The sequence below is a fragment of the Aphanomyces astaci genome, assembly GCF_000520075.1.
Source record: "Aphanomyces astaci strain APO3 unplaced genomic scaffold supercont1.50, whole genome shotgun sequence".
NCBI classification, from domain to species: domain Eukaryota; phylum Oomycota; class Saprolegniomycetes; order Saprolegniales; family Verrucalvaceae; genus Aphanomyces; species Aphanomyces astaci.
This window is the reverse complement of record NW_009798313.1, coordinates 314,046-325,499: the sequence shown is the minus strand read 5'-3', so window position 1 is coordinate 325,499 and position 11,454 is coordinate 314,046. Positions and strand designations below refer to the sequence as shown.

At 50.2% G+C, this 11,454-nt stretch overlaps 5 protein-coding genes across 5 annotated transcripts; 1 reads left to right on the top strand and 4 right to left on the bottom strand.

Annotated features, from left to right (window-relative positions):
• Positions 1-1,737: 1,737 nt before the first annotated feature.
• Positions 1,738-2,436, bottom strand: H257_13703 (hypothetical protein). Its single transcript, XM_009841331.1, has one exon. It carries the CDS (start codon positions 2,392-2,394, stop codon positions 1,882-1,884), a length of 513 nt encoding a protein of 170 aa, XP_009839633.1. The 5' UTR covers positions 2,395-2,436; the 3' UTR covers positions 1,738-1,881.
• A 916-nt stretch (positions 2,437-3,352) lies between these two features.
• H257_13702 (hypothetical protein) lies at positions 3,353-4,086 on the bottom strand. The gene has a single exon (XM_009841330.1). The coding sequence runs from the start codon at positions 4,040-4,042 to the stop codon at positions 3,404-3,406; it is 639 nt and encodes a 212-aa protein (XP_009839632.1). The 5' UTR covers positions 4,043-4,086; the 3' UTR covers positions 3,353-3,403.
• A 1,377-nt stretch (positions 4,087-5,463) lies between these two features.
• Positions 5,464-6,947, bottom strand: H257_13701 (hypothetical protein). Its single transcript, XM_009841329.1, has one exon. The coding sequence runs from the start codon at positions 6,890-6,892 to the stop codon at positions 5,534-5,536; it is 1,359 nt and encodes a 452-aa protein (XP_009839631.1). The 5' UTR covers positions 6,893-6,947; the 3' UTR covers positions 5,464-5,533.
• A 329-nt stretch (positions 6,948-7,276) lies between these two features.
• On the bottom strand, positions 7,277-8,461 carry H257_13700 (hypothetical protein). Its single transcript, XM_009841328.1, has 2 exons — positions 8,423-8,461; positions 7,277-8,098 (listed from the first exon to the last, which is right to left on the bottom strand). The coding sequence occupies exon 2, from the start codon at positions 8,091-8,093 to the stop codon at positions 7,473-7,475; it is 621 nt and encodes a 206-aa protein (XP_009839630.1). The 5' UTR covers positions 8,094-8,098; positions 8,423-8,461; the 3' UTR covers positions 7,277-7,472.
• Positions 8,462-10,013: 1,552 nt separating this feature from the next.
• On the top strand, positions 10,014-11,424 carry H257_13699 (hypothetical protein). Its single transcript, XM_009841327.1, has 7 exons — positions 10,014-10,153; positions 10,206-10,277; positions 10,325-10,378; positions 10,429-10,574; positions 10,624-10,722; positions 10,771-10,908; positions 11,020-11,424. The coding sequence occupies exons 1-7, from the start codon at positions 10,063-10,065 to the stop codon at positions 11,338-11,340; spliced, it is 921 nt and encodes a 306-aa protein (XP_009839629.1). The 5' UTR covers positions 10,014-10,062; the 3' UTR covers positions 11,341-11,424.
• Positions 11,425-11,454: the final 30 nt, after the last annotated feature.

Below are 11,454 nucleotides of genomic sequence, written 5' to 3'. Positions count from 1 at the left end.
CACCTCTAAAGTAATAAAACGCATGGAATCGGGATTTAACCTATGTAGTTTTTTGGGTTTAACTACATTTAATTTTAACAATGGCGCTTCCATTCTAACGACGACTGGGCATGACTACACCCACACACCACGAGGTGATTCAATCCACGAACGATTATGAAGCCAATTTTAACGGCATAGTGTTCACGTTACATCGTAGCATGAGTCTACTACTAGAGGTTCGGGGGGGGGGTTGATCCTGCTGTTGTTGTTGCTGTAACAACCGCGTCACATCCACGGCCACATGTTTCATGGCATCTCTCCTAGTTCCAGTACCACTGTACGTAGTATACATTAAATAATATAAACTCCGGTCTTGGATTTGGCCAGCTGGAAGGTATACTGTAGATGATGTGCACCATACCGGTACGAGCCAAGTTTGTAAGTTTGTGGGACGAGGACAATTCTAGGATGCAAACATTCAACCGAGAATGCTGTTCAAAAGGCGGCCGGATCACCTTGAGCGATTTCATAGTGTACAATGTCGCCCCGTTGAGGGATAGGCGGACTAAGGTGGAAACACTGAGGGATAATACAAGCGAACCATGCAAATTTCACTTGGGTAGTAAGATTTGCAGCACCACCAACAAGCGCCCGCACATCAGTAGACTACACCAGAGACGCAGCGGAAGCAGCAACGAACCAACGATTGAATACCATATGCGCAGACACAAACGGCAGGATGATGGAGGGGTACACTGTGGTCGCTTGGCACACGGGGTGCATGGTACAATAGAGCACAATATATAATATTGAGAGGAGTGGTAGGTAGCAGAGAGGTTGGAGGTGGCGCACGCGCACACCTCCGCTGGCAAAAATTGCACTGTGGAAATACCCGAAGGTACTCCTGAGCCCTTACAGCACCGGAGTGCGTGAAGGCCTGCTCCGGCTCATGTCAACCGCCTTGTTGATCACGGTCGAGCACCAGTCAGGTAAGTATGATTAATACAAACGAAAGCGGATTTTACTACTTGAACTGCGTACTCCCATGTGTGAAAATGTTTTCATATCAGATCTTGATTGGCTTATGTGATCTTACGCTGGTTTGATTGGATATTTTTTGAAACTCAAAACAAACTCTATTGAGTCTAAATTGAAGTTTTTTAGAGTTTCCAGCAACCAACTTTTACTTGTTTATGTATGTACTGTACATGAAGCGCCAGGAGCTCCTGGTACATCAATATATGCCATTCTGTCACGCACTAGCCCGTGAAAAGCACGCATGAGGGTGTGAAGGGTCGCTCTGCAGTGGTAGCAAGCCAACCAAGTAATTGAATGAATACGCAGGGTTGAGTCTACAGTACCTGCTAACTTTTGAATCATGATGCTTGGTCAGCATTTCGATGGCGTTCATGTCGAACCAACCCATGTACTAGTTAGTACGTTCAATCATCATGGCTTTAGGGTGTAATTTATTATTGCCTCTATTTAGTGCATTTACAGTTAGTTCACTGGACGATTGCACGTGGCAGGTCCTATATGTGGTAAAATCTTACGATCAACATCCCCCATACTATAGTAGTTTCGACAACAGCCTGCGGTCATCAACGATAGATGATGTTGGTCCCCATACTGTAGTAGTTTCGACAACAGCCTGCGGTCATCAACGATAGATGATGTTTGTGTTGGTTAAGCTTCCCCCCCTTCAAGGCCCCTTTGCAATCAACTTGAATTGACCTTCTAGTCATTAACCATGCAATCTTATGGCTTACAATCGTTGGCATATGTACTGAACAGTGCTTGTAGATAGCAAAATATTTCATATAGCAACGTTTATTCGCCCCAGGTCGTCATCGATGTGGCTGCTCGTACTATGCCAAAGTCCTATTCTTCGGGCATGCTTCAAGCACAGGTCACGTCGGCACCGGCAGGTACGCTCTCGGTTTGCAGAGGTACAATTTTTTCAACGACATTGGTAGCTTTGGTCGGTGTTTTTCGCGTCTTGGGCGCACTTGTCAGTGTAATGCACTTGGTGTTGGAGAGTCGGCTGTACGAGTTCGAATGACAGCTTTCGCACATGGCCAGCTTTTCTTCCTCGATGGAGCTGAGTCCGGTCAAGAAATCTCGTTTTCGTCGAAGCGACTGCACTTGGGCCACCTCAAACGGCACGCGCTGCCCCCCCACAGTTGACGACAGTCGGCGTTGTACCGTGCCATCCACAAATCGATAGCTAATGCCGTCGTACAAGTTGAAGAGGGTAGAGGTGGTCTTGATCGGTGGGGCCTTGGCCTGTCGGCGGCAACACTCTGGCACCTTCTCCCTGTGTGACTTAATCAGCCATCGTGTCGAGGGCGAAGGCGGTTCATTATTGGACGGAGCGGGCGCGACGGCCGAGCGAAACACGCTGGCAAACATAAATTCCTTCGAAGGCGAGATTCGGAATCTGACTTTGGGCCGATTCCCGTTTTCGAACTGGTCAGCAACAGCACGAGGTGCACCAATCAAATTGCGCCAACTTACCAACTTCACCTTGAAACCGTCGAAACATTTATAGAGGGTGTAACCGAAACAACACGTAACTGAGAAGACTCAAATCTGGTGGTTTGACGCTTTGCTACAACTCATTTGGCCATTCATGACGAGGAGTACTTCATGTAGCTTGGATCATCGTCGACCCAAGCGAGGAGGGCATGTGTTTGTACAGTGCATAATTATTACTACCTAGGACTTCGAAGTGTACTGCGTAATGTATACTCATGTACACTGCAGTGGTGTGGTTGGTTTGGTTGGCTGCAGACACACACCAGTACACAGTATACTGTATGTCTACAGTACAGAGGGTCACGCTTTCTTGATTGAGTCGAAGATGAGAAGGCTATGTACAGCCCGTGCAATGCAGAAGTCGAACCCGAAGCGCGAAGTTGGATTCGTGCGACGGCTTACTACTGGTAGATACATGTATACAGTACATAGTAGTAATCACCTTGCCTTAAGTGGCGTCGTCGATGGAATGAACAGCATGAAGAATACATGTACAGTATTACATCTTTTGTGTATTTGACTGTGAACAATAATACTATACATAGTATGCAAGCAAATTAATACACTTGTAGTATTAATACTATACTATTAATAGTATTAATACATAGTATGCAAGCAAATTAATACACTTGTAATACTATACATAGTACCGTATGCAAGCAAATTGATACACTTGTAACGAACGTTAAGCAAGTCAACAGTGTTTTGCTGATTTTCCAAAATTCAGCAAATTTTCAGAAATCCATCAAAATGGTCCAAGGCAAAATAAATCCAGGGCAAGAGTAATTCTAGCGCTGCCACAACGACCTCTGAAGACATGAGAGCATGAGGTCGACGTATTATCAACTACAGGAACAGAAATTAATAAATTAACATTGAAATTCTACATCGAACACGGAGGTGTTTCCACCGACATCTCGACGGGCTGGTCATGATTAGGACGAGCCGCCAAGCGTCGAACGACACGGGACAAAGCGACGCAAGTGGTTCGGGGGTCGTGGCTATATTGAAACGAATGGCAGTTCTCGCACAATTTCGCGGCGGAGTCTTCCTCGATGGGCGTCAAAGCCCTCATCTTGGTCCGCTCTTGCCGCAACTTGGTCACATGGGATGTCAGGAAGGGCACGCGATGGCCACCCACGACGGAGCATTGGGCCAGCAAGACTGACCGATCCAAGTACTTGTATTGAATGCCAGCCGATCGGGGGTGGTGTTGTTTCGACGCGAAGGCTGCTTTGGCAAAGCGCCGGCAACAGTCTGGGATTCCTGCGTCGTGGCCAGTGAGGCGGCTGCTGGGTTTGGCGGATGGCTTGGCCGCGAGCGTGGTTGTGGGTTTTTGGTTTATTTTCGTTGGGTTGGCTGTGGTCGACGCAAATCGGTTCGTGAACGACGACAGCCATGATGAGAACTTGCGCGAAGGAGGGGACGGCGGTGGCTTCACCTTGACCAACGTCGCTTGTTTGTAGCTGTCGTCGCTCTTTCTTTGCTTCGAGGACGACAATGGGCGCCAAGTCGACATCATGTGGTGCTAAGCTTACTACTGTACTGGGCCGTTGGGTACCAAATTGCAAATGAACAAGATGCACGTCAAGCGTGCGTGAAAACAATTGCGTAACAGAAAGTAGAAATTGAGATTCGGTACCGAGTGGTTGAGGTCTAGCCAATCACATGTCGACTTGACCCAACTTGGAGGATTTGATTGGTCCGACAAATTTGTGTCCTACGACAGAAACGTGTCGCAGACACCGCCGCGTCACCGCGATAGAAGGGCGATGCGATGAAGGATACAGGTATGTTGTCGAATTGAATGCAAGGGAATGGTCGCGTGGAGCGACATGGTTAGAATGAGATCACCCAAGGCCTTGCGGTTCTAGCTAGCTAGCTTGGTGCGGTGCGAATATGCCACGTATCTATGGCGTGGCCAAATTATTGGGGCCGCATGTCCACGACAGCTGGCTCGAAAAAGTGACCTTTCACAAAGATCTGTTTACTTTGAAAACGTATGAAATTGAGGCAGTGAGCAAGTATGTAGACAACGACATGACAATCGAACTACTATGTATAGCAGGAGCGGGGCTGGCTACATACAACACAAGGCCACCCGTCATATGCAGCACTGGCGATTCAGGCTCCTGGCCGTTGGAGGAGAACGAAGGATGCGATTACAGTGTCAGTTGTTTGTTTGGTCCACAACGCATAGGAGATTTGCTCCAGACATGGAGCAAGCACGGTCATAACGTTCGGTGAGAACCTTGACGAGATGGGAGATAGGTTCGGAAGTGTAAATTTGTCGACGGTGATGATTCATGGGTACATACATACATATAGGTAGGTAGGTAGGTAGCTTATTGCTGTCTGTCTCCATGACGAAAACATGAATCAACAAGGAACTTTCCCCTTTCGCGCCCACAAAGCGCCGAAACCTTTCACTTTTCGTCGCCTTGTTCTACTGTCGGCGACGCAATACATAACCATCAACGTCCACTCGACATATTGAACATGCTTGTGCACGTTACAGGTACCGGTATTGCTTTTCTGGGGCATTGGGGCGAGGACATAGGTGCCCACGCTTCAATGCTTGCGCGGGTGTACGTACGGTACCTATGACGAGATGAGATATACATGCGATGCTAGATATCGCCGTGATGATCGAAGGCTTGTCCGAAGTGTACACACCTCAGACTAACGTTATATACTCTCGATGCAAGGAGATGCACTAATAAACAACACCCTTGTCGCCTACGTAAAGACCAAGGAATCAAGTACATAACGGATCACAAGTCCTAGCCAGGATGGGCCTCGTCCACGGCGCTGTACCAAGGCCAATCATTGGGATTTTGCGAGTTTGCTAACGTTAGGTTAGGCTGGACTGTACTATACCGAGTACATACACTGTACTACTAGGTAGCGACTTTATCCTCACTTGTCCAAAACGACCATGTACTCTCAAGTATGTCGCAGTTAGTAGTTAGTAGTATGACGAACGCAAGTGTGTATTAGTCGTTCGTGATGCTTAGGCGTCGAGGGTGGATGCAGCAGACGAAGTAAATAAAGACCGGAACAGCTCGTCCACGTTGATGTCTGTGCGTCGGAATGCGCTCGGGTCGGGAAACATAAAGTGCTGGAGCTTGGGAAGCACCGTGTACTTGATCACGCGGCCTTTGCTGGCCTTTCGGTTGATCTTTTTGTTCACTTTGCGCTTGAGTTTGAGCTGCGCGGCGGCGGCGGCGGCCGCATCATCGACGGTCGTTCCCGACTCAATGTACTCTTTGAGCAGGTGGTGGTAAAAGTCCTTGTCATCGTACGTGGTTTCGTCGAGGATGTCGTCGTGGTCGGTAGAGTTAGCGTCGTCGTCGTCTGTCACGACCGGGTGCGCTTTGCGGCGGACGCGCTGCGCGTCGGCGAGCACCGCGTCCACTTGCACGAGAATGTCTTGGTTCACGGCTTTGAATTTCTTGCCTTGGGTGTCGGCTTGCACCGACTGTTTGTTCAAAATGGGTTCGTACACTCCGAGGGCAGCGGTTGATTCGGCATCGATGGCGGCCCAGCAGTTTTGCACAGTGTCATCGAACGCCCGCTTCTTCGTCGACGGGCGTGATGTCGTCGTTGTCGCCGCCATGTCGGGGAGTGTGTACAGCTGTTGTTGCATAACGCTCAAGGACGCCATGGACGTGCGGATGGACGCGGCCAGCGCGGCGGTGGTGTTTGGGTTGTCGTTGTTGGAGGACACGTCGTGTACTGCCGTGAGGATCTGCTTGATGGAGATTTGAAGCTCCAAGCAACGTTCGTAGATGAGCTTTTGATGATACACGTGTTTGGCACGGTCGTGCTGGCCTGCGTCGGCGCCACGCATCAGAATCGCAGCGTCATCCTCGTCCTCCAAGTTGCGAATCACGTCGTCGACGTCGTCGTTGTCGTCGAGAGGACCGCGGGACACGGAGCGGGGGTGATCCTCGTCACTGTCTTCTTCGACAACCTCGTCGAGTGGGGCATTGTCCGACTCGGTGCCTGATTCCTCGGCATCTTCGTCGTCGGACGCAGCGAACGGTTCGCCTTCGGACCACTCTTCCTCCATGTTGCGCTCCACAGCATCCTCGTCATCCTCATCGTTGTCCCCGTCGTCACGCAAGTCCGCGCGCTTGACAACCTTCCCTTCGTATGTCGGGTCAGTGTCGTCAAACCGACTCGCGCGGATGCGAAGGGCAGACGGGCCGCGGTTGTAGTTAGCATGATGATCGTTGTCGTCGTCGTCCGAGGGCGACCCACCACCGTCCGAGTGCTGAACATTCGCAGATGTTCCATCGTCATACTCATCGTCGTCGACCGTGAACACGCGCTTGGCCTTGGCCATTCCCTTGAGAGCTCGCCCCATCGTCGACGTTGCAGCGACAAAGATTGAACCAAACAAATCTCAAGTTGGCGCCGCCTCTCGATGATGGATGGACCAACCAATTCATTCGAAACGATTGGTTTGATATTATTATTGTCAAGTCCTGAATTTGTCAATATAAACAGTATGCTAAATATTCAAGGAATTAAAATGTGTGTTTTTATTTCCGATTTAGCATGATTGAAATTGCTTTGTATCCATTCTCGACGAGGCCAAGGCTGCGACCAGGTTCGAGAGAGAGGTACCGTCTAGCATATGCAACCTTACCGGCATGCTGTACTTACTAGTATACGAAGGGGACACTTACACCAGATCGATCAGACATGACGGCTACCGAGCCCGCTGAGGCATTGACGGCAGGTCGGGAAAGGACCTGAACGCAACTCCCTCGGGTCTCCAGGGAGCAGGGTCATACACGCTACTGGTGCTGGCAACACAGATTGACAAAGACCAGTGCGAGAAGAGACGAAATGTCCGTTTGTTCTCTTATTTTCGTGTTCCAATCGATCAAACCAACGAACGCTACACGTCGCATCGTATCACCCCAGAGTCGTCGTGTTCCTTACTTGTCGGCGTTGGCCTTTTCGTCGGCCTTCTTCTTGCGGAGGCCAACGAGACGGGCGTCGGCGCGGGCCAAGCGGAGGGTCTTGACGACCGACGTGTTCTTCAACGCGTCGGTGATCGTGGCGGTGGGCACTTCCTTGGACGGGCGGGCGATGGGGAGCACGGCGCCGACCAATTGGGTGGCGTTCTTGGTTTCGTCGACCTTGGAGTCGCCGGCCTTGGGCTTGGACGCGCGCTTGCGGGGGAACAAGACCAACTTGGACTTGTACGTCTTCAAGCGTTGGACGTTCGCCTGCAGCGATTCCACCGACTTGTTGGTGCGGCGGTAGTCGACCGACACGCCGATGGACAAGGCTTGCTTGCGGGAGATGCCAGCTTCCTTCAATTCGTCCAAGGTGAAACCACGGCCAGCGCGCACCTTGGAGCCGTACTTGATCGTAGGGCAGTGCACGGCAGGGCGCAAGAGGCCGGCCGCCGGGCGAGGGGCGATGGCGGCAGCCTTGGCCTTGCGAGTCAAGCGGCGCGACTTCTTCTTCGAGGCTTGGTCAAACCACGTCTTGATGCGGTTTTGCCAATCCTTGTGGAAATGACCGTTCGGGATTACGTTGTTGTGCTTCATTGGGACTACAATGGGACACACATGAGGATCGTGGAACGGCCAATACGAGTGGAGAAGGATGATGATGGCTGGATGATTCGATGGTTGAGCGTAGCGGTAGGTAGGGAGGTGGTGGGGCGGATGGTCGCAGCGTACATACATGGTGCTTTGAGCACACGCGTTTGCCGTCCAGTTCCTAGATTCGTCGACACATTCCTGTTCGAAAACGTTGGTGGTCTTGATCATGCCTTGACCATTACCGCCACCACCACCACTACCTCTCCGTCGTAGGCTGGTTGCATCATCCATCGCAGCCATGCCATCATCTCCATCATATTCGTCGTTCTTACCTGATCACAAGTTAAATTGGAACTTACTGCCGCATTAAAAAGCCAAAAGGCCTGCCCCAACCAGTCATCCCTGCCTGCCAGTAAAACAAACCGACCAATCACAACCCGTCATTGCCCTACTCCTCCTTATCCGTATAATTTACCTTGTATCCGGCGAAAACCTCCGACATTGGTTGTCGTAGCATTACATAACCTTTAAAATCAATTAACCAGGTATGCTATTTGACAGACCTCGCCACCATTTTGAAAACTCCCGCGCCACGTTTGAGATTCGAGCCTGTCGTCGATGGACAAACCTCGACGATCTGTGCCCCGTAAGCCTAAGAAGCATGACGCGCGCAAGGTTTATAGCTATGTCCTCTCGATGTGATTGTGTATACACCATCATCGCCCATGCAGTCATTGCATGCGCATGAATCTGGTTCGAAATCGACTTGTGTGCCAATACGATACTTGTAGAGCAACTGCAAGTGAACGTTATACTGGTAAGTAGTACATGGGGTGCATCTAATCAATGAGTAAGCACTGGATCCTCTATGTACTGACATGCGATTTCGACGATGTGGTGGAGGAGGGCATGAATGCGATGGTCGAATAAGCGTGGGTCACTTGGACTAATGTTAATACTTACACTTGTCGACATGGCGGACATGGGAGTCACTTAGTGCGTCACAACCATACCCACACAATGGAACACTCCATCGTTGCGTTAAGCACTACACCATCGCACATTGACGCTAGGCCAAAGCAGCGGCATTTTGACGTAAACATGGTGAGGACAGTGTTGTTGCCTCCGGTATGACTACTATGAGCAAGTGCATTTCCATTGCCACGCAAATCATTTGTAGGTATGCAAGTAGTAGTGGGTAGTTCTTGCATGGGGGCAATCGTGACGTGTGATCAAGACACGTATCTACCAGTCCGAAAACGATGCCACCGTCCATGCAAAGTGCATTGCAAAGTTCACACAGATGAATTCGCAACGGAGGTTCACATCGCTGCGACGGAATTGCTTGATGTACAGTACAGTACACAAAGCCACACGAATCTATCGAGCTGATGACATAACGTTAGGTGCAGACATTTACTTGCCATCAGCTGCTGAAGCCAACCAAGTGGATCATTCGGGACGGCTGTGTACATGGCAGCACTGCTCTCCAAGCATGCCAGGAAGGTTTAAGGGTCACCTAAAGAAGGCAACCCCCCGAATTCGCCTTGTCCTACTACCGGTAGCCTGCACATGCGAATTGTACATCTGATTGGAGAAGATATGTAGCAAGCAATCGCAAGGACTCCAATCTGGTTTGAGTCATCTGGCATCGTGAATCGTGCTTGAAATGCAAGGCTTAGTGGTCAAAACAGCTTTGGAGCGGCGACGTTGCCTGTAAGTAGTATGTGTGATACGTTCCTAAGCGCGTGAAGTCCTGCATATCGGAACACTACACACAGAAATCATGTCGTGGTGGAAGGAGCAACATGCTGGTGGGTGGCTTTGTCATGTACAGGTTGATTTTTGGGCAAGTTGAAGTTGAAATCCATCATTGGACGACTTGAAGTTCAGAATTGTCAAAAAATCGTGAGAGTGAGTGGGATCTGAGAGTACTCACAGCGTGGAATTCCACCGGTTCACCAACACCAAGATGCGCCGAGTCCTGATTGCCGCGGCGAAGAACGGTGTGGCGTTCCCGTATGAGAAGGACAGCTCTGCGCTAGTGTTGTCGTGCCCTCAAGGTACATTCCATCGACGGTGTGCAACTTGACCCAATCCAATCGATCCATGTAGGCGTGTATAGCGCCGCCCGCACCGTCAATTCCAAGTTTGTGTTTGCTCTCGACAGCCACTTGAAGCGACTCGGTACTTATCCTCCATCTTGCAAAGGACATGCCTAACGGTTTTTATAGTTCAACCGACAAAAGCTATTGTGAAGGATGCCAGCGACGACGAACTCGCCCGACGTACGATGCGTGCTATTCCATTGGATTGCCTCCTGACGACTTGGTGGTAGGAGTGGCACCTCGTGTGCTAGCGACTCTTCGTGCAGCCATGGACGATTTGAAGAGCCACCATACCCTTCCCGACGATCAGGAGTTTAAATTGACCATGATCATGCAACCTTTTCCTACGGCAACCAAGATGACCGATGTTGTGGGGGTAGGACTTGTTGTTATGCATATTCAAGTCGAATAACGCTAACTGGTAGGACCATGGCGATGTGTTTTGCCATGTTGGATTGCTCCATCCAAAGGAATCGTCGAATGTCAAGGTCGAAGTGGCAGGTCAACCTCGAAGCAACCCCCTCGTACGATCATGCGGCTGCAATCCATCGTCGTCTTACATGGCGCTATAGGTGAAGGACTTGCAATGGGCAAAGGACCGCCAAGCGCTTTATGATGCAATGACTCCTGGCACGGAAGAGATCATATTGATGGACCCCACGACACGACGACTGTACGAAGGCTCACAAACAAATTTCTTTGTTGTCCAGGTAAGATAATCGCACTTCGATCTCGTCTTCATTGCGTGGCTGGACGGACATAACTGAGTGTTCTTGATGTGTCTACCCATGTGCCTCCATGATGCAATGAAGCGATCGTAGAACAATGCAGTGGTGACGGCAGAAGAGGGGATTCTCAAGGGTACCATGCGAGACCTAGTCTTGGAGAGCTGCGCGACACTGAAGATTCCGGTGGAACTGCGGTCCCCTAGCTTGGACGAAGTGGACGAATGGAGCGGCGCATTCGTCACGAGCACGTCCCGGGTGCTCATGCCGATCCAATCCTTTGTGTATCCTGCCCGAACGGAAGATGGAGGAAGCATCACTCGCGAAAAGACGTGGGCTAGTTGCTCCATTGTCGACAGGCTCCATCGCCACATGTTTGAAACCGTGCAATCGCATTCGACCAAAGTGTTTGACTAGATTAGCCAATCAAATGGTAGAAAAAGTAAATCCATCCAATCAAAAAAGCGGAAATCAAACCAGCCAATCAAAATCAAGTGAAACCGTTTTTTTCGCGCACTTTTCTTACTTTTG